At 39.9% G+C, this 22,879-nt stretch overlaps 1 protein-coding gene across 1 annotated transcript in view; it reads left to right on the forward strand.

Annotated features, from left to right (window-relative positions):
- vps8 (VPS8 subunit of CORVET complex) overlaps positions 1–18,209 on the forward strand; it is a 73,499-nt gene extending 55,290 nt beyond the window's left edge. The window contains exons 39-45 of the mRNA XM_078288662.1: positions 556–638; positions 1,128–1,208; positions 3,888–4,057; positions 4,167–4,335; positions 5,302–5,355; positions 8,303–8,383; positions 17,232–18,209. Of these exons, the coding sequence (XP_078144788.1) occupies positions 556–638; positions 1,128–1,208; positions 3,888–4,057; positions 4,167–4,335; positions 5,302–5,355; positions 8,303–8,383; positions 17,232–17,375 (782 nt within the window). The 3' untranslated portion in view covers positions 17,376–18,209. The remainder of the gene's footprint in view (positions 1–555; positions 639–1,127; positions 1,209–3,887; positions 4,058–4,166; positions 4,336–5,301; positions 5,356–8,302; positions 8,384–17,231) is intronic.
- The last annotated feature ends 4,670 nt before the right edge of the window (positions 18,210–22,879 follow it).

Consider the following 22,879-nt stretch of genomic DNA (forward strand, 5'->3'; position numbering starts at 1 on the left):
TCAGACGAGGCCAATATTGTCCTTTATTAAAAATCAGCTATTGCCCAGTCAGTGTCGTCCACCTCTGATATGATGGATAAGATGCAGTTTGATTGATTACATTTATATAACGATATGATGATGATGATTCTTCTTCTTTTCATTATCTTATCTTATTATCTTATTATCTTATTATTATCTTATTATTATACACAGCAGCTCATATTGCTCAAACCCTAGTTAAGACCAAGCTTCTCATCTGTCAGAAATGATAACATTACACATTCATACATTGTTGTTCTTAGCCTTATCACTAGAATCACATCATTCATACACAACGCACGTAGTGCTCCATTTTATTTTTCAGTAGTCCTGATGGGCACAGACGCACAATAACAGTCGCTTTTCTTTCTTTGTTTTTACCAGGGCATCAGATCCTGTTTTAGACCAGCTACGTTATTGATAGGATAAGCAAAACAAATCTGTCCAGACAAGTTAATGTAATATGTAACCCTGCATACCCCCCCCTCCCCCCCCAACTGTGTGTGTGTGTGTGTGTGTGTGTGTGTATCTCAGCGTTGAAGGAGCTGACGATGAAGGTTCTCAACAGTATGAGCAGCTTTATCCCTCTGCCTGCTATCATCCAGCGAATACTGCAGGTAATAGCCCTTTGTGTGTGTGTGTGTGTGTTTCATCAAGTAGCCTCCCTGTGTCTGTATCTGCCCACCTTTATCTCCCCCCACTTGTATGAGTGTGTTATTTCTTGTCTTTAAGTGCGTTGTTCAGAAAGTACAGAAGCAACACAATACTCACTCCTCATCGAACAGGCTTCCATTCTGAGAGAGAGATAGAAAGGAGGTGGGGGTAAAAAATAGAGATGAGGAGAGAGAAAGAAGAAAGGCTTTCATGAAGTGGCTATAGGTTAAATCACTATTGTGTTATATCAACCGGTGATAGAAAGAGTAGCAAAACAGAGATCTGTTTATATGAAAATGCCACAGATTATTAGTTTATTACATTGAAAAGAGCATTAAAGATGGAAAAGATGGTCTTGGTTAGGCATTTAGTTGATGGATAGTGATCTATACCTTATTTACAGTCATATGTTATTTATTATAATTACATGACACTCTGCGTGTTTGTGTCAGGACCCGGTTTATGGGAAAGGAAAGCTGGCAGAGATCCAAGGCCTCATTCTGGGCATGCTGGAGACTTTTAACTACGAACAGGTAACACACTCTGTGTGTGTGTGTGTGTGTGTGTGTGTGTGGGTGTGTGTGTGTGTGTGCGCGCACGCTACTCTAAAGGCTAACATGCATTATTTAGCTTGCCTATAATGTAGCGCTCCAGAAGCACATCATTATCTGCTAATTGCTTCATACATAAACTCAGTTATACATGATCTACTGGACACACTTACACACACACACACCCCTCATGAACTTTGGATACCCACATCTTAAAAGAGAGATGATGAGGTCAGAAAAATATGACAGCATGAGCCCGTGTATGTATGTATGTTTAGGCCTATATGTTAGCAGAAGCACTTTGAAGTCAGATCTAGCTTGAATTGGGAGCCAGTGAAGGGAGGTCAAAACGGGTGTAATGTGATCAAATTTTGTAGTTTTAGTTAATATTCTAGCAGCAGTATTTTGTACAAGTTGAAGGTTTTTCCCACAGCGCAGCCGAGGGCATCACACGGCAAAGTCAAGTCATGCATTCATTCATTCAGTCAGTCAGTCAGTCAGGTAACGCTTAGTGAAATGTCGCTTCGTGAGATTGCTTCTAGAGGGCGTCTCTGACTAAGAGATGGCCTCTCTCCTGTGGGCTAAACACAACATTCAGTGTCATACACTGATAATGCCATATTGGATCTCACTAGCCTCGAGTCTCTTGACAGAGGAAACAAATCTAGGCTTTATCAAAGGGGTCATTGGGCCGGAACGCACCGGTATGCCGTTACGGGAGTGAATTTGACGATGTAACGCATGCTCCGGCAGTACCGGTGGTTGTACTTGTTTTAGGAGCTTAAACTACTGGCTCGGTTCGTTTTATGACCAAAGTTTTCCGGCTGGGCAGTGCTTGGACGGGAAGCCGGGCGACATTAAACAAACGCACAATCAAATGACAGCCACAGACAGTTTAATCTGAGCTGCGGAGCTGACAGGTTGTGTTGTGAAAATGTTGAGAAAGAAGAAACTAGACATTCTTTCCTATTTTCAACCCAATGTGAGTGATAAAACAATGTGTTCAAGTAAATTTAACTTTTTTCTATGAAGTAGCACCCTTATGAGCGAAGCTAGGCTACTGTATTTCTGCCTCTCCCACCATGTTGACATTCCAAAACAGCCCAATGGACAGAAATCTATCGTATAGCGTGGGCCCGTACAGGAGCTGTACTTGTTAATATTGGAGTTTGGTAGACCAGAAAACAGGACAGTTTACAGTAATTACAGTAATTACAGTAATCGAGTCAAGTGTTAGCATGGAGTCTACTATCACTCAACATAGTGTATGCTAAAGTGTTAGCATGGAACATACTATTACTCAACATATTATGCTAAAGCGTTAGCATGGAACCTACTATAATATCTTCAACATAGTGTATGCTAAAGTGTTAGCATGAAGCCTACTATCACTCACCATAGTATGCTAAAGTTTTAGAATGGAACCTACTATACTATCTTCAACATACTGTATGCTAAAGTGTTAGCATGGAACCTACTATAATATCTTCAACATAATTTATGCTAAAGTGTTAGCATGAAACCTACTATCACTCAACATAATGTATGCTAAAGTGTTAGCATGTGGCACCGGAGCCAATGATCTACCAGTGACACATGGATTATTTTGGTGGCTATGCTCTCATCAATTATGCAAAATATAAATAAGTGTGAAAACTGAAGAAGCAGGTATGTGAGTTTACAGCAGTAAACATGATGTGCAAATGTGCATCATATTCACATTAACAAGTCTAGAGAAGGTCATACATATATACAGAGTGCCATGGCATGTAGACTAGTGTACCCCTCATTAAATATACATACCACCATCATGCCATACAACTGTCTGCACTGCTATGAAACAAAGCTCAGCTGTAAAATCTCCACCCCAGAAAGTGTCTGTTGATGACATCACAGATTAGAACCCCAGCTCTGTAGTTTTCAGCGTTGGCTGGGTCATTCACATTCTTTCCACATTTTAACTGAAGTGTCCAGGATCAAAGGAAACATCAAGGAGACTTTGGGTTTTCTTTTAAATGGCACAACCACTAGCGCACAGCTACCTCTCTCTCACTCACACGCACACTCACGCATGCACACACACACACACACACACACACAAGCCCACACACTTTGTCATAAAGCTGATGAAATAGTGTGAAATAACATATTTGATCTGACAGAGAGACCGGGAGACATAGACATATACTTGTGTGTGTGTGTGTGTGCACGCACGCTCATTGCAGGTCTCATTTCATTTTCCCCATCTTCCCTCACACCTCACAAATCAGTTTACAGTTCAAAGTTGCTTTACTGGCAAGCCATACTGCCAAGGTGGTTTACAATTAAGCAGGGTAATTTTTTCTCCCTCTTTTCTTAATAGGGAATAGGTCTCTCTCTTTTCTCTCTCTCTTTTTTTTCTCTGCCCTTCTCTCTTGTTGGCCCACCTCTCCGCTCTGATGATGGTGTTTTAAGGTGTTTTCTCCTCCTTCACGTCCATGTAACAGTGTTTAATCCGTATTTCCCCTCCCTTCCCTTCTCAGCCCTCTCCTTCTCCTTCTAATCCCTTTCTTCTTTCCTCTTTGTTATTGTATATATCTCATATATAGGAAGCTTTGTGTGTTTGTCAGTTAAAAGACAGGTTTGCATGTCTTGATTAATAAAGCTGGTTTCTCTGTTTAGACTTTACTGGAAACCACCACCAGCCTGTTGAACCACGACCTCCACTGGTCCCTGGCTCACCTGCGAGCTGCTGTCACTAGGGGGCTCCACCCACGACAAGACCACTGTAACATCTGTCTACAGCAGTACAAGAGGAGGCAGGACTCAGCTGAGGAGATCATCATATTCAGGTAGGGATATTCCTGTATCCCAAGACAGCGCTATGACAAACCCACATCTAAACACATTTACAAGTACTTAAGTGTCTGTGTGTGTGTGTGTGTGTGTGTGTGTTGTCAGCTGTGGCCACCTCTACCACTGCCAGTGTCTGCAGCAGAAGGACTGTGGGCGGGGCTTCACCTCAGAACGCCAACAGGGGTGGAGCTGCTACAAGTGTTCCTCCAGCCAGGGAGGCAGGGGCGGGGCCTCCAGCGAACCAGGAAGAGGCCGCAGCACCTCCCTAGCACAGGTGTGTGTGCATTTGTGTTTATGTATGGTACAGAGTCATACTCCCAATCCAATATTTTGTCATGGGTTTTTTTTTTTAAACAATTAAACGATTGCGTATTACAAGCATCACTCTGATCGATCTACAATCAGTAGAACCAAACCAAGCGAGGGAAGATAAGCTTAATATTCAGTTAAACAACTGCATTAAGAATAAATAGCCTACAGCATGGATGCATTGCTTTTATCGTTACTAGTCTTTGTCATTGTTACTGTGTTCAAAAACTAAAGTCGAAAACTAAATACCTTTCCATCACACTAACATTGAAAGCAGCTCTGTTGCTGCTGCCCCTTGAAATACTTGCATTATATTATAATTCCTATTATAGTTATTGATGATTATGTACTGTTGTATACTAAATATTTTCAAGCCAAATAATCATCTCAGTCTGGTTTCAATGGACAAACTGTTGTTTGATGGGGTTTTTTATGTAAAAATTTTTTTACTGCTTTGGCAATATTGTAAAAAGTCATGCCAATAAAATCACTGAGTTGATAGCTGTTAAGTGGCCCATCACTAAATTATAGTGTGTTTGCTGGAATGCAAAAAGGTCTTAGAAATGTTTTGTGTCAACCATGAATTCCTGCTGAATTCCTCATTAATTCCTCCCCTCTCTACTTCCACCTGTAGAGAAAAAGTAGAGAGAGCAGGGAGTGAATGAGACAGAAAGTAGGTCTGATGAATGAAACATTAATGAATATGCTACATAAAAATTAAAAAAAATGAGCCAGTCACAGCACAATGGTAGTGGTACACACACACACACACACACACACACACACACACACACACACACACATAATTACATATGTACAGGTAAACACAGAGAGTCCACAATATAAAGAGAGTTCATTTTTAGACTGGCTGACTGACTTACTGTAGCCAACAAGCCTAATACCCCCGTCCCTCCCCATTTCCTTATTTCAGACTCGTGTTACATCAGTCCATCGTGACGGAGGAGCAGAGGCTCATGGGAAAAAGGTATGGTTTTATCAGAGCCCAGAGAGTGCAGCCCTGCCTTGTATGTTGTATCCTAACTGCCTGTTCAAATATATCAGTATATCATTGTCAAATTAATTGTGATACCTTGGTATAATTACCTTAAACAAATGAGACCATGGTGGAGACGACACGAAAATCAAAAAAAGTGGCCAGTCGCGGTACTGCAGCTCTGCCCGAAAGTATATATATGGCTGTATAAGGCACTGTGATGCACCATATTGACTTTGTAAAATTTGTTTGTCACACTTAGACTCCCAGACCAGTGACCTTTTCTTTTGAAATCCCACGATACTCATGTGGAGAGAGGAAAAAGATTTATGTTTGTGCTGTTGTTGATTATCGCCACACGATGGCGCCAAAGCAAATGCACACGCATCACACACATTGAGGTGGGGGGATACTAACTTTGGCACAACACCCCGGTCTATGTTTGGAGCCACCAATATGTTACTGTCCAAACTGAACCAAATGGATGGTTCCTCTCAACATTTCTTCTTTCTGAAAGCTAGTGGGTTTTTCCTTGCTACTGTGCTAATGCTTGCTCTCTGGGATTTGGGGTCAGAACTCTTCAGAACTCTAACTTTGGTCAGAACTCTACAGAACTCTAACTTTGGTCAGAACTCAAAGTTTGGTCAGAACTCTGCAGAACTCTAACTTTTGTCAGAACTCTACAGAACTCTAACTTTTGTCAGAACTCTAGAGAACTCTAACTTTGGTCAGAACTCTACAGAACTCTGCAGAACTCTAACTTTGGTCAGAACTCTACAGAACTCTGCAGAACTCTAACTTTGGTCAGAACTCTACAGAACTCTAACTTTGGTGAAAAAAGGTGCTGTATTAGGGTGACCAGGGCAGTCCCCAGATTTGGTGCGCTGTCCCCAGATTCCCCCCTCTCTGGACAGCATTAGTACCAGTGAGGGTCTGGTGATTGTCATTTTTACCTCCGGACCACAGGAATTTTATCCTGCCTGGCTGTCTGGATGGGATTAATATCGCAAGACAATGTTGGTAATGTAATCTAGTACATTAGAATCCATTAGCAATCTGGACGGCATATACTTTATTTCTTCTATAAATGACTATGGGGGCATAGCCTATCATGTCTGTCAGACTTCAGAATATGCAGAGTGAATGCAAAGTATTTGTAATTTCTGAATCACATAGCATCAATACAGACGGTACTATAATTGACAGAAGATGTGGGACTTCCCTGAAAAACAGTAGGTTATTAACATTGATCTGGGATTAAAATCACTGATTCACTCCAGTAAAAACAATGTTACCAGACTATTAATATTAATTGTCAGTAATTCTCTCCGGCTACCCTGTTAAAAATTCTGTCTGAAATTACCTACCTACTGTGTTGACGTCCTGTCATTTTAATCCCGTCTGGATTGACATCTGGTGTTTCACACAATGACTTGCAGAGAGTTTTGCCTTTTTTTTGTCCTTTGGAAGAGGGGCATGTGAACCACACATATCCCCCTGTATTCCATCTGTAAGTTAACATTTATTAGATTTACCTGTAACATTATTTTTTTTAATGAATATTGGATCACAACAAAATGTCTTTGTGTCCATGTATAACCCATGATTTAATTTCTGTATTTATAGAAAAAGTAAATTTGAGTTTATTTATCAATTTAATTTTCAAAGCCTGTAACCGCTATTGTATTTCTGATGATATGGAAACCTATCTTGGTAAACTCACTTAATATTTGGGACACCTGTACAGCTAGCAAAGCCAAACTGTCACACAGTAGGTACCCCATTAGAAACAAACAAGGTGACGTCATTTAAAGAGGAACTAAACCCCAAACCCAAATTTGAGGTGAAGCCTGACATCTAATGGTGAAAAGTAGGGTACTGAACTGGCCATCTGCTATTGGCTGATCTTTGGTGCCAGGTGATGTCACTTTCTATAGAGTACAGCAGGTGGTGACATATGAAGCATATTTGCATTCATTTTTTGAAAAAAATTCTCCAGGTCCCTCATTATAGCAAGATATTTTCTTTGTAATGAGAGCTTTTCTCATAATTATGTGAAAATGATCATGAAGTTGGTTTCTGATTCGTAACTTCTTATTTGTGAGTGAAGGGAAAATTAAAGGGGAAGGTTCTAACCTTGTAAAACATGTCCATACGCACATTTTTCTATGTCATAGTTATTGATATATAACATAATCAACCTGAATGATGTTAAAATGTGTTATTTCACATAAAACATGACATGTTTTGGGATTAGCAACATATTTGGGTTTCCGCTTCACTTGCAAATAAGAAGTTACAATGCTGAAACCAAATTCTACCTTGTAATGTTGAGATCTTGTTATAACATAATTATAATTTTCCTGTAATGTTGTTATACAAGAAAAGATCTTGTTATAATGACCAAAATAGGATTTTTTTTCTATCAAGATTAATGCAATATGCTTGGGTAGCTCAGCAATTTGTTAGCCATAAAATTCTTTTATTACAGGAAATAAATCAATAAACAAAAACACAACCAAATCAACAACCATTCTGCTCCACTGGCTTTAATGAACATTGTCTTTCCCACTGCATGGCCTCCCCATCCCAGTAACTGGTACTATAAGATAACTGATATTGTGGGATGTGGGGAGGGGCAGTTCCATCAAAACCCTCGTTCAAAAAGGGATACTGTTGATGCACAACAAGGTATATTTTTTATTCTCCCAGTGTCACTGGCATTTTATGAAATTTCAAGGTCATTGTTACCCCTCATCCATTTCAATAGAGCCAAAGTCTGATGTCATTTTGCAGTGCATTCTGCTGCTACATTTGTTTATTGCACTCTTTGCATACTTCTACAATGACCTCCCTTCCCAAGATGTCAGGATAAACAAGGTACATCTCTGCATATATGATTTCACTACAGTTCCCATGGTTCTTTGCTGTGTTCCAGGTGTTCATAGAGGCGACGTTGGACCCCCAGCAGGAACAGTCCTGGGACCAGCTACGCTGTTTATACAGAGGACCATCCAGGGTGCGTACCGTGAGCGTGTGTGTGTGTGTGTGTTTAGGGGAGGCAACTAAAGCTCCTTCCTCTGTTCCTCTTTCTTCTCTTCCTTCTTCTACTTGTCATTCTCATTTTGTTACTTCTCCCTACTCTCCTCTCACTCAGCATTAAATTCCTTCTCCTCCTCAGTCTCTTGACTGTGAAAGAGAGATGAATAGTGTGACCAATTCTTTGAACACACTCAAGCACACTTCCTCTTGCATTACATCTTTGAGAACAATCAAAAATCCCCTTTCCTTTAGTTCTTTCAATCTATTTTTTTCCTCTCTCTACTGTCTTACTTCTCTGCCTGTTGGTCAGCTTTGTGAATTCCCTTTCTTTCATCTTCCCTTTTTCTATGTCTTTCTCCGTTTCCTCATTACTATCCTGGTCAGTTTTCTGCTGTCACATGAGCTGTCACAAGAGTTGCGCACTGTCATAGTCACAGACATACTTACACAGTTGCTTGTATTGCAGTGACAGGATATGGAATTTCAACCACCTCTTCAGAATAGCTACAGGTCATATCAGATATAGAAGACAGTTAGCTCCACCTGATCACATGGAAATCTGTGACTTTTAGCTTCGGTTTTTATGGAACTTTTAGTTTTGAAAATAATAAAATCAGTGTACAGTTGCACTCAATTTATATTATGGTGCATGGTGCATAAACCTGCATTGTTTGATGCATGATAACTGATTGAATGAATGCCTCGATTGCATCAATTAGGTCCTCATTTTCTGAAATCCGCCAATTAAACTCAAAGGGGAAGCGCACAGTTGCAATGGGGTTGTGCAATGGGTTGCTTTGCGTTCTTTTTATTGGTGTTAAATTATATGTATGTGTGGGTTTTGGTTTGTTTTTTATATCATATCTTATCGTCTTACCCACTCCCAATTCACATAAAACAGCAGTTTCCACTCTAAAGCGCATTGGCCCTTTTAAAGGGAGCAAAGTTAGTTCAGCAGGGAGATAATCAAGGAGAGGTGACCATTTTGCTAGAAATGACCATTCATTGCCTTTTAACATCGCACCTATTCTTTCATGAGCTCTCTGTATACGAGTGTGGCAGTGTGTGGAGTTTCTTTAAACCAGTTTATTCAAATGTATTTACAGGCGAGGAGTAGCAGTTAAATCACATACCTTGTAGCGTGAGGAGAGAAGTTTAAGTTCCCTAGAGAGCGAGCCCAGAATAAGTACCGGCTTGTTCTTCATTTTAACCTCAAAGATATTGCTCAATTCACAGGCAATAAAGCTTCAGAACTGAGATACACCTCCACTCCAAAAATCAGTGGAGATTAGTGTGACGTTTACTGCATAAAGTAGGAATGCTGCAAATCTGTTATGTGAAGGTTGACCCGACCAGCTTCTTGCCAGACGTCCTCAATATATTCATAAGTTCCTTTCCCATTTGCATGAGATGTTAGTTATATTGTACATATCAAGGAAGTATAGCAGTGAATAAAAATAAACTAAATCTCTACCAGCTTTGCACATCTGGATCCTGCAATCAGGATTCTGAGTTTATAAAGTTTGAATTCCGAGAATAAACTCAGGATTCTGAGAATTCTGAGTTTGTTAATCCAGACTAATAAATTTTTTGCGTGGCCCTAATCCTCTTCTGCAGTAAGGGGACCTACTATTTCAAAAGCCATCAGGCTTGGAGCTTCCCCATTCCTTATCAGTGTATATGGCCTCAAAAACAGATTCTTCCATGTATTTTAATGAATACAGATTTGGATTGAAAAAATATTCATAGTCTTATTTGTATCAGTGGATTTGTGATATACAGTATATCCCCACTGATGTCTTGGAGTAAAGATATTGAATTTGTCATCGTCATTGGCATGCTAGCATTATTGTCTTGCCAGTGTTGGAGGGTGTAGAGTTAAATTCTCTCTCTAAGTCCTGAAATTGTCCTCTCCAGCTCTGGTTGGTTCTTAAGAGCTTCTTTCTTTTGTGCTGAGATGTACAGAGGGATATAATAGCACCTCCTATGCCTCCCACAGGGTAGAGGGGCTCACCTCTAATGTTTCATTCTCAATCAAAAGGGTTTTCCATTTCTCTGTAATGTAATCAGCTAAAGAAGGACTGTTCACAATTAAGAATTTAGCTGCCAGTGTCTGCATGCGTGGTCTATGTAAGGGGGGAAGATTGCTACACTCATAGGGGAGTGATCAGCGAGAGTCTGATTGCCAATTGCCCATTCTTTCAAAATGAAAGTATCGAGCTAACGCAAATGAAGACATTTACATTTTCTGTGGAAAACATTCAATATTTTGCATCTCTTGTCACTTCACAGACTGGCCAGGGCTGTGTGCAGTTTATTAACATCACGTTATATGGTTTCTAGTTATTGCGGTCCTTAAAATTAAAATTGTTACCTGTGGCTGCCATTCGGGGCTGCCAACATGTGAAAATTACATAGACCTTTAAGCCTCTCTTTTTGGCCTGGTACATGGCAGGCAATAGGCTAAGGCAAGGTGGCGACATACCAAGCTCTCTACTTAGATAGTACAGGCACCGGCTTCAGGCCCAGTTGTTCAAAAGTAATCTGATCGGATTTCGGCTATCGGATTGGATCAAATCTTGAAAATGGGTTGTTCAAAAGAAAAAAAGGATTCTGAAATCAGATTAGATCACGTAATCCAGTCTTGGTTTTGATCTGGATCAAACCTTCAGTATGTGTTGTTCAAAATTTTTAGTAGGATTGGGATACCTTTGATCCAAAAAATCTGGATTATCCTGATCCCAGCAGAAGGGTGGATTCAGGGTGGATTTCAGGAACAAAATGTAATAAAACTTTAAAATTGGTCAAATAATACAACATTTGTACCATGTAGTATATATACATTTATTTATATTTTGCACTTGATTTGTTTAACCGTTACAGTGATAAAGTAGATAAAGTAGACATTAGGCTACCTATTAAGCCTTTCAGTACAGTAAAAAAAATAAAGGATTTTGTCCCCATAAAATAATCCCCCAAACAGCTGTCAATATCAAACAAAAATAATGTATTTAATTTGAACTGCCATTTATCACTGTATATTAATTACAATGACACAATCATCAGAGATGAACCAGTCAAAAGTAGTTTCTAACAGTTGCATCCCTTATTGCACGTCCATTCATTCTGAGAGAACGCCGGAGGTTGGTCTGGGTCTTCAACAGGCTCAGGTGCATCATAAACGTCATCACAGAGAGGGACATTGCGCCTGGTAGCGATGTTGTGCAGGACAATACAGGCAAGTATTATGTTGCATGCTCCCTGTGGTTCCACTCGCAAGTAGTTTAGGCATGCAAAGCGCCTCTTCAGAACTCCATTTAAACGTTCAATTGCACATCTTGTTTTGCAATGAGCAGTGTTGAAATGTGCCTGCTCAGGTGTGTTTGCTGCAAGAAAAGGGGTCATCAGCCATGGTAGGAGTGGATAGGCACTGTCTCCTAATATTATGCCATCCGGTCGGTTGGTTTGGAGCTCTCTGTATAGAGCGCTCTCCCTCAGGATACGCGCATCATGGACAAACCCAGGCCACTTCACGACGCAGTTTGTGATGAGGTCAGCGTCGCCCACAAGTTGGATGTTGATGCTGTGCCTCCCCTTTCGGTTGACGTACTCCCACTCCCTCTCATGAGGTGCTTGTATATGCACATGAGTGCAGTCGATAACACCAATAGTATTGGGCATGTTCCCCAAAAGAAAAAACTTGCGCTTGGTCTGGGCAATCTGGTCATCCTTTGGAAATGAAACAAATTGATTGACCAGGCTGGCCAATGCGATTGACACAGCTTTCACCACATCACTCACAGTTGATTTGTCCACTCCTATATTGTCACCAACAACTTGGTAGAAAGTCCCAGATGCATAGAAGCGTAGAGCAATGAGGCCCTGTTCTTCCACAGACAGACCATGACTCCTTCGGGTTCTGCGTTGAAGTTTTGGCCTGACAAGGTCTGCAGTGTACTTAATATCAGCATTCCCAAAGCGAAACCGAGCATACAGTTCCTCAGTGGTGTATTGCTCCAGTGGTTTTGTACACTCAACGTACACCCTTTGACGGTATCCTCTCCTACCAAAACGGTGATGGCAATGGACAATACCTGCCATGTCAGTGCCTCCCTGTAAGTCCTCTGAGAAAGGCTGATGTGCTTTGGCTTGTGTTCAATTAAATCAATCATGCCCAAGGCCTATAAACTCTATGTTCACTACACCAAAGAGGTGGAACCATGGACTCAAAAGGACCTAATTTCACTGTTGCAGAAACCCACGCACTGCTGGAGGGTGTTAGGTGCCATTATGCCTCAATAGTAGGAAGTTTTAATTCTACTAAGGGTAGAGAAGTGACTAACAAAAAGAAAAAAGACATTTGGGTTGAAATCACCCAGAATGTGAATGCCATGGGGTCTGGCCAGAAGAGGACCACGGAGCAAGTGAAATTTAGATGGAAGAATCTGAAGGCCAGGGCAACAAAGGACCATGCTGAAGCAAAAAACAGGCGTTCTTTGCCAAACAAAGATGATGATGCCTATAAGTCACTTCTTAAACGAGAAACCGAAAGAGCAGAAGTACAGATTCATCTGGCAGAGGAACAAATCACTCTTACCCAACTACAGCAAACCAAAGCCAGACTTGAGATCCACCTCCTAAAAGCAGGGCTTCAAAAAGCTGGTCTCTCCACAAATGAAGAAAAACTCTGAACGTTCTTTATTTTGTTAACTATTGGACATTTAGCCTTTTTATGATTTAAAACACATGTTCAAAATATCCACAATGTATTTGTGAATAATGTATATTTGTTTGTATTTATTTATTTGTTGTGGGTCAGATGAGGGGTCTGACTGTTTAAAAGAAATTGAAAATGGAAGGGGATGTTTGTATTGTTTTATTGTGCTGTTTTCTGTCTCTTCAAATAAAAACACTTAAAGTGACCCCACGCTGGCTATTCTACCTGTTGTTCTTTACATAGCTAGTAGCCTACATTGTGATATGTAGTCCCATTTAGAGCACTGGTAATCCGGATTTGGTAATCTTGAAAAGTTTGTATCTGGATCAGGGTGATCCAATCCAATGTTGCTTTGAAAAACCGGCACAAAAGTAAGATGGATTACCTGATCCTGGATAGCAAAACATGGGATTTCCAAATCCGGATCATTCTGATCCAGATTAAACATTTTTAACAACTGTGGAGCCTGTCTGAGGTTAGGAGCAGCAAAGTCGGAGCTAGTTACCCTGAGCGGCAGCGTTCAAAATGTTAAGGAAGGAACTTTTAGAAAGGAACTTTTATTTTTATCTAATCTTAATCTTAAAGCAATATTCCACTTAGTTTTAACATGGGAGTTATTTGGCACTTGACCTCCATGAAAACCAGAATATAAACTACTCACAAAGATCAGATGCAGCTGGACAAGTTTGTAGTGTTCAGATTTTTACTTCCCATTTGTTTGAATGAAAACTGACATTTAACACGTTGGTGAACATATTCAACAACACACACACACACACAGTAAGTCTGCTCTGAACCTGACTCAACTGTTGTTAAGGCAAGGAGTTGCTATGTGCTAGCATACAGCGATATAGTATGTTTTCATTATACAGTAATGTAGTATGTGTGTCGTGTGTGTGTTATTCTGGTTAGAGACCTGTTCTTACTCAGTGGGGATGGCAGACTAAAAATACACTAGTGGAGACTATTAGCTTTTAGCTTTTAATTAAACTAGAAACATCCTCCCAGGCGCCTTGTGTTACTGCTAGTTGTCTAGTTGTAGTCTCTCTCTCTCTCTCTCTCTCTCTCTCTCCCTCTCGCTCTCTCTCTCTCTCTCTCTCTCTCTCTCTCTCTCTCTCTCTCTCACTCTCTCAAATTCAAATCTGCTTTATTGGCATGACAAAGGATCTATGTTGCCAAAGCATTTGCAAAGGATAAAGTCAAATAAATAATGGATAATAAACAAACAATTCTACAGATTTTATATATATCAACAATAGCATGTAAAAGTATTCAAGATGGAGCTGCTCTATTAGGGTTTTATCCCAGCTTCTATAGTCACACTTCATTAAGGGACCCCAGACTTCACTGCCATAAAGACGTATTGGCTGGATTACACAGTCAAATATTTTCAGCCAAATTGAAATGGGGGGGAGTTGAATTTGGAAAGGTTTTTTTGAATTGCGTAAAAGGTTCGTCGTGACTTTTCTACCAGTGATGTGACAGCCATGTTGAACATTCCAGATGAATTTATAGTTAATCCTAAATATGTATAGGTGGTGCTGCGTGTTGTTATATTTTCCCCAATAGATATATATATATATCTTCCCTTGAGATCTGGTTTTCTTTTGGAAAATCATGATTTTTGTTTTATCCATATTTGTTTTCAGTGCCCAATTTTGACAATATGTGTATAGGAGTGACAGAGTCTGACAGAGTCTGTAACAGCACCAGGTCATCAGCAAACAGCAGAACTTTGACCTCTTGCTCTTCCAAGGAAAGTCCTGGGATGTCAGATTTCTCTAACAGTGCTGCTAACTCAATATAAATATTAAAGAGTGTTGGACTCAGGCTGCAGGCTTGTCTCACTCCTCTGTTTTGGTTGAAGTATGCTGTTCATTTTTGGCCAATTTTAACACAGCATTTTGTTTCTGAGTACACTGAGTGTATATCATAGATTTTACCTCCAACACCACTTTGAATGAATTTGAGAAATAGTCCTTTGTGCGAAATAGAGTCAAATGCTTTTTTTAAATCTACAAAGCAGGCAAATATTTTCCCTCTGCTTTTTTCATATACATGCTTTTTGATGAGAGTGTGGAGGGTGTAGATGTGATCTGTTGTTCTGTGTTTGGGTAGGAATCCAATTAGACATTTGTTGAGTACGTTGTGAGTTTGAAGGAAAGTGTGTAGTCTGTTGATTATTTTACTACAAAATACTTCACACAGATTCCTCTGTAATTATTAGGGTCAAATTTGTCCCCGCTCTTATATATAGGGGTGATTATTCCTTTGTTCCAGATCTCGGGGAATTTCCCAGAATTCAGTACTAGGTTGAATAATTTTCAAATAGCCAGTTGTAACTTAGGACTGCTGTATTTCTGTCAGCTCCGCAAGCTTTGCCTGGTTTTAGTGTCTGGATTTGCTCTCTAAGTCCAGTTGGTTTTGATAACTTTTTACTGAATCTTCCAATTTAGCTAGTTGGTTTACCATTTCTTTTTGGGTAGGATTCAAGGTGGAATATTCTGGGTTTTCATATAAGAATTCAAAATATGATTTCCATATGTTGCCATTTTTAATGGCAGGACATCTTTAATGTTTTTCCACAGGTCCCAGAATCTATTTTGATTTACTGCATTTTCAATTTTAGTTAATTGCTTGGACATATAAGTAGCTTTTTTGTCCCATAGCACTGTTTTATAATTCTTGAGAGCCAGACAGTATTGAATTCGAACCTCTTGGTTTGCAGGGTCTCTGTGTTTTTCATTTGACAGCTTCCTCAAGAGTTTTCTGGCTTTCATGCAGTCATTGTCAAACCATTTATCTTTGGCCGATTTATTTACTTTTTGGCAAGTGGTCTTTTTTAGGTTTGACATCTTTGCTAATTTGTAAAACACAGCATTCAATTGGTGGGTGGTTGCATTGATATTGCCATGACCAAATATCAGGAATTGGTTCAACATGCTGTCAGTCACATCACTGTTAAGGGTGTGGTCGTTCTTCTCTATCTATCTATCTATCTATCTATCTATCTATCTATCTATTAGCTCGTGCAGCTCTCTCAGACATAAAAAGCCCCTTAACAGATCCGCTGTTGTCACTCACCTTCCATTTGTCTCTTTGTCTCAGTCCCTCTGCTCCTTTCTTCCATCAGCTTTCCCCCTCACTCGGTCTGTTCTCCTCTCATTCTCCTCTCTCTCTCTTCCTATTTTCGATCCCTCTTTCCAGCCCATCGTCTTTCCGATAGCCTGTCGACGTAGCGGTGAATGAAAAGAAAGGTGAATACGACCTCCAGTCGACAATCATTGTAAGGCAAACAATCAATAATATAGTCAAAAATCAATTATACCCAATCTTCATATAACCTACATGGGTTTGATACCACATGGTTTATATTATGAATTTATGTAATAAAGATTTGTCTCAACCTAGTTGTAAACTCGATCAGCGTATCCATTAGTCTAAAGTAGAACCTTATAATAAATTAGCTAAATTCAAGGCCTTAAAAAATGTTAAAAATGTTACAAATCCTAAATCCAGTTATTAGAGGTCTTATTTTTTCACCATGTAATGCAAGGTTTCTTTGTGCTAAATCTTCCAATTTATAGTTTCACACCTTTCATTATCTATGTTAAGCTGGTTTTGGTAGCATTGTTTCTTTATGTTGTATAAATTGATCTAAAATCCAGTTCCATGTAGCATTAAAAAGGCTTTAAAAGTCTTATATCTGGCTTTCTGAAACCTGCAGATAGCCTGTCTATTCCGCAAATAAAAAGGTGGGTAAACTGAGTGAAGGTTTATCCTCCACTACATTCCTGCCTCTGCTCCATCACACCATCTGTTCTTTCTCTGTTTTTACTTTCTATTCCTACCTATCAGTCCTATTTTGTTCTGCATCTCTGTCATGTCACTGATGCAGGTACTCTACATAATGATGTAAGTGAGTGCGTGTGTGTGTGTGAGTGAGTGTGTGTGACAGGCACTTGCATGTGACCAGAATGGGAATTAGACCAGGAGAAAGACAGATAAAACGCGATGGATGGACGGATGAGAGAAGGGAGGGAGGAATAATGAATGTGGAAGAGGTGTTTTCACACTTGTTAATTGTTCTCCTCTCTCTCTCTTCCAGTTGGCCATCCTTTCAGAGCTCTCCCATTGCCATAGCAACGAGAAGGCGGGGCTTCTAAACCCTGCCCAACCAGGAACGGGAAGCATTTTCCACAGTGAGAATTTCCAGCTCAAACTTTCTCCTCCGCCATTGGTCGAAGAGTAGCAGCGTGACTGGTCCAGGAGTGAACCTCGAAATCCAGAACAAACTACAGGCAGCATTTCAAAGATGTTTTCTGCTAGCGGGGTCGCACTGAGTTTATCAATGTACAAAACCAAAGTTTCTGTTTTTCTGTTTTTCAAAGCCTCATTCTGGGTGTGATGACATAAAGGCCATCTGATGCATTGAAACAAAACTTGTTTCCCTCATCTGTCCAGACTGGTGTAATGAGAATATTGGAAACCTTTTGGAGTGTTAAAAATATGGCCAGCTCTCAGCACTGTCAGGATTGTGCAGCAGAGCGACCCTCCCTTTAAATCCAAGAGAAACTGCTTGTACAAACTACAAGCAACTTGGTTGATGGGTCTCCCTATTCTGACTGACTGACATATTTTTCGCTGCTTCAGTATCGACTTTCTTAACGTTATGTTCTGATGAGTTAACACAGGTAGCTAGGAAGCGCTGATTAGCTAGCATTAATCTAAAATAAACAGAAAAAAACTCAATAGATGATTTCAGAGCTTACCATCGACCCCAACAATGGATGCGACCGTTCTCCAAGCGTCGTTTTTGAGCCGTTTATTCCTGTCGTCTTTCAAACAAAAGTTGTAGAGAACTGGGGAGCTTTTGAATGGCTGGAATTGACTATAGTATGTGTCCATTTTGCATGTTACACAGGCAGAACTAATGTTCCTGAAATGAAAGGGAAACAAGGAAGTGCGGAAATCTGATTGGCTGTTGACAGCAGATGACCGTGAGAAAGTGGCCGACTTTTCTAAGCCGACAAGCTTGTTGACCGTCCATATACCGGCCAAGTTTCCCTGGTGGCTCGGAAATGAATGTGCTTCTGGTGACTTGTAGCTCGTGTTGCTCACAGTGTAAACGCACGGTAAGAAGCAGCTTTGTAAGTCGAGATCCAGGACCAGAAAAAAATCTTACAAATCAACACTCAGTTTCACTATGCTTATGAAACACTATAACTTAATGATCACAATTTCAACTTCTCAATGTTTACGTTGATTTCCAAATGTCACAAAAATATACATTCTCTGCTGGTATGATTCATATTCATTGATTATTATGCTGCATTTTTTGTGCGTAGGCGAACATGTATTGACAGCCCATTGTTTCTAGCGTACATGAGTGATCACAAATAAAATCAGCATTTCTAACATTTTATTTGCCAGTCTTTGTTTCGCTTGTTCTTTAGCCACACACACACACACATACCCACTCACACACATTCAGATACATGCATGCATCCTGTTTTTTCCTTCCAGTGTTCCTACATATCTTCTCTATGAACACACACACATTATCACAGTAATCTCTTTATGTAGGCCACCTAGCCCTGAGAAAGAATATTGATTTCACCATCACAAACATTTCCACACTTCTTACTCTGAAAGTATTGCAACTCACAACACACGCAGAGAAACGGATGCATGTACAGCTGGACTGCTGCAGTGTGTTTGTGTTCATTCTGTGTGAGTCATCTGGAAGCTCACTACAGTACAATACATGCAGGGGAAGGCTGTTAAGCTGTAACAATGTAGTTTCTATTGAAGTAGGCTATGTTGTTTTTGTAGTTTAGTATTCAGTTATTGATGTTTAACATGGTCACAGTGTTGACTCAATAACAGCACAACATTATGCTATTTTAGTGCCAGGAGTGCATACACTTTTTAAAGCTGCACTAGACAAGATTTTAGAAGTACACCTGTCTTATCAGCCTAAATCACGAAGTGTGGCTGCAACAGAGACGAGCGTCTCCTTCCCCCCCAATGAGATGCCAAATTAAATCACTGGCGGGCAATCTTCTCCTCACAGGAATTGACGAATCGAAACTTAATAGTAAAATACAAAAGTCACTCCGTCCAGAGAAAGCTGGACACACCAACAATGGCTGAATATCTTCACCACCTCCACACCACCGCACAGGAAGAAGAAGACAATTCCCCCGTAAGTCAGAAATTCCCAGCTGCATTCCATTGTACTTGGAGACTACTTGGAGGAAAACGACTTCCGACACGGAAAAGTGCAACAGAACGGTCATTCAAGTCAGAGTTCCCAGTCGGAAATTCGGGCAAGATCCATTCCGCCCGAGTTCTCTGATGTCACAGCAGTATGGCGGCACACATGGTGAAAAGTAAACTGAATTCTCTTTGCAAAAATTTGTACTTTATAAAACTTGATTTTACTTGATATGTAGTTTTTGTGTTATTAAAACATGTTGTAACAACTTTGTATTTCCCATTTGTAACCTAATTCAGTTGACTTGTGCTTCATTACTAGATAGAAGTCTTTGCTAGTATGAACTTTGCTAGTATGAACTAGCCGTTATGTTCGCTACAAAACAGCAGGATGCCAGCTCTTGGTCCCGCCCCTGCTTCATGAGCGTGCGCTTCAGACAAAGTTGAAATTGTGCTGAAAGCGCAACTTTTCCATAGGAAATAATGAAAAAACAGCGCAAGTGCTTTTTTCACAGGTCTTTGATGGACACGGCCCCGAGCGCCCTGCTCGAAGTGCAGTAAGAGCAAAATGAATGGGGGTCAATGGGGGATTTAACAAAATAACAATCCATTGCAATTCGAAGCCATTATTGTGCTATTATTTCTATTCTAGTATGTCTGTAAAAGATATAAATTTCTCGAATTCATTTGATATATACCATAATTTTTTTTTACAGCCCGTGTTTAAAGTAGGGATGGACGATTCCACATTTTTTGGAGTCGATTCTGACTCTGACTCATTGTAATGGAATTGAAGGAATCGATTCTAAATCGATTCCAATTCCAAATGAAAATCAACACAAAAATTGAAATTTCACGCTGGTTGACATTCAACCAGTGAGCCTTGAATTTCTCCTTCCCCCCTCCCCACTTGTTGTGAAATGGATCAGACCAAAGCAGTCGAACACAGATTAGTATAGATAGGCCTCAATTAATTAATTAATTAATTAATTAACAAATTCATTTAAATGAAACAGTTTCTACGATTCCAGAGTTTGGAGTCGACTCCAATTCCGTTTACTGGTAGAATCGACGAGATGGAATCGAGAATCAACTCTTTTGGAGTCGACTCTCCATCCCTAGTTTAAAGTGATTTATGGTAGGCTAATAATTTGTTTTGCTATGGTACATCAGAGCTTTGTTTATAGCTAATAAGACAAGTAGCTTCAGTACGTGAATTGAGTCACGTGCATCTGCAGCACTGTGAATTGACTTACATTTAATCATCTTTAAAGTAAGTAGACTAGTGTTACCAAAAGATTATCTTTGGTGTCACTAGAATTGCTGACTACTAGAATTGCTAACTATTTCATAGTACAGTTGTGAACAACAAAGTGTCAAGTTCACCTGACATGGCCAAGCTAGGTTTAAAAAAATCTAGATATAAAATTGATAATGTGAGTAATGGAATTTGGGAATATTTGCATTCAGCTCGTTCCAGAACCTTGAAAAAATTACAAAGTCAAATGCTGCAGAGTCACATAAAGTATGATTTTAGCCATGTAGCCCAATCTTGCCCAGTCATTTTAGAGCTTGTTTGCACTTACTGGTAGTGGAGGGCGCTCCTAATCACCCATTAAGAAACAATGGAAGAGATAGGGAGTGGCAAATCTTCCATTCAGGGAAGTCCTCCCCCGGATTTAGTATTGAGTTTAGAATTTAGAATTGCTCAAAGATTATCTTCTTCAAGATAATCTTTGAGCATACTCAGAAATTCTTACCAATTGGGGGCGTCCTGGTGGCTCAGTTGTAGGGGTCTGCTACTCGACCCGGCCCAACAGGACTTGAGGCTATATGTTGGGTATTGGCCGGCTAAGGTTTGTTTTTTAAATAAATAACTAGGGCTCGTCTCGGGCTCGAGTGTGTTTTCTCATGCGCGGAAAAAAACAATGTTTTATGCTTCTCACTTACTCCTAAAGCTCTGTCATACACAGGCTGGGCACACACACACACACACACCTGCCCTCTGCATGTGACATGTTTGTGTGTGTGAACCATATAGTATATATACATATAGTATATAAATACTGTATAAATACTGTATATACTGTATGTATATAGTATATATATATTTTTATTTATTTATTTATTTTTTGGTCCAGGAATATCAGGTGGTGTGTGACACGCCTAGCCTGGATCCAGACTCCTGAATCGCGTCCCGCCCATTTTTAAGATTTTGTCGAGCAATTCAGAGAGTCTGGTGTTTTCAACTATTATTGGCCTAGCTCAGTCATTTTTGTTCCATCAATTTATTTGCATAGCAGCTACACAAAGCGTTGTGTTTGCGCCTCCAGAATATCCCGTCCCATATGTGTGTGTGTATGTGTGTGCGTTTCTGTGCAGCATGCGTTGTAAGAGGGGAGAGAGAACATAGACAACTATGCCTTTTAAATAGGAACGTTTTAATTTTGGGTTTAGAGTTGGGTTTGGGCTTCAAATGTTGCATTACAGAAATTCTTGCCAATGTAGTATACTGTACATCTGGGACTTTTTCACACACACAAAATCAACATACTATGCAGTGGAAACACACTACACACTCATTAAGCGTCACACTTAGTATGTTAAGTATGAGTAGCACCCGGTTTCGAACACGGGACTTCAAATTCATTCCATTTAACTAATTCAAATCCATTTTGACCTAAACTACATTTATTTGCAAAACATCATGAAGGACATTATTCTTATCCTGAGCCATAGTAGATTTGAAAACAAAATCATGAAAACTGAATCATAACCTTTTGAAATTACATAGAGGGATTCAAATGGACCTTCATCAAATAATGCCAGAAGAAAAGGGTTGTACAGGCGTGTTTGTGAGTCCTGGGATAATTGTACAACCCTTTTCTTCTAGTATCTTTATCTGATGAAAGTCTGTTTACATCATGTTCATTAGACTTAAAGTCTGTTTATTTGTTCAAAGTAATCTCAAATAAGCAAACCATTTGGAAAAAAAATAAATAAACGACACTTTTCATCCTCTGTACTGTAGGAGAATCGGCCCTGTGTTACAGCACTCTATGGGCAAGAGAGAAAGAAAATTACTGTAGAAAGAGAGAACAGAATGAAAGAGTTTAAGAAAGAAAGACAGACTGATCCAGTGAGTCAATGTGAGTAAAAAAGGCTGCAGCTCCTCAAAGCTTCACAAATCACACAAAGAGAATCCATGAAAAAATAGCAGCTATACTCTTGGAAAACAGTTGACAAAGCTGTAATTTTAGAAACCAACGCTTCTTGCTAACCCTGATTAAGGTTGATTTTTTAATATTAAAGCTTTGCGCGTTGTTCTCCAAGAGTAGCTGGGTTTTTTCCATTCCTTTCCGTGTGAGTAAGGGACAGTGTGGTAATGAGAGATAAAGAGTAGGAGAAATTCTAATCAGCCGCTCACAGTGTCTCTCTGAGAGCCCGACACTTCATCGGCTGATTACACCGAGAGACAGAGGGAGAGAGCCAGGGAATGAGGAAGACAGCCAGAGAAAAACAGATGGTTACAGATAG

The sequence above is a fragment of the Centroberyx gerrardi genome, chromosome 15 (genome assembly GCF_048128805.1).
Source record: "Centroberyx gerrardi isolate f3 chromosome 15, fCenGer3.hap1.cur.20231027, whole genome shotgun sequence".
NCBI lineage: Eukaryota > Metazoa > Chordata > Actinopteri > Beryciformes > Berycidae > Centroberyx > Centroberyx gerrardi.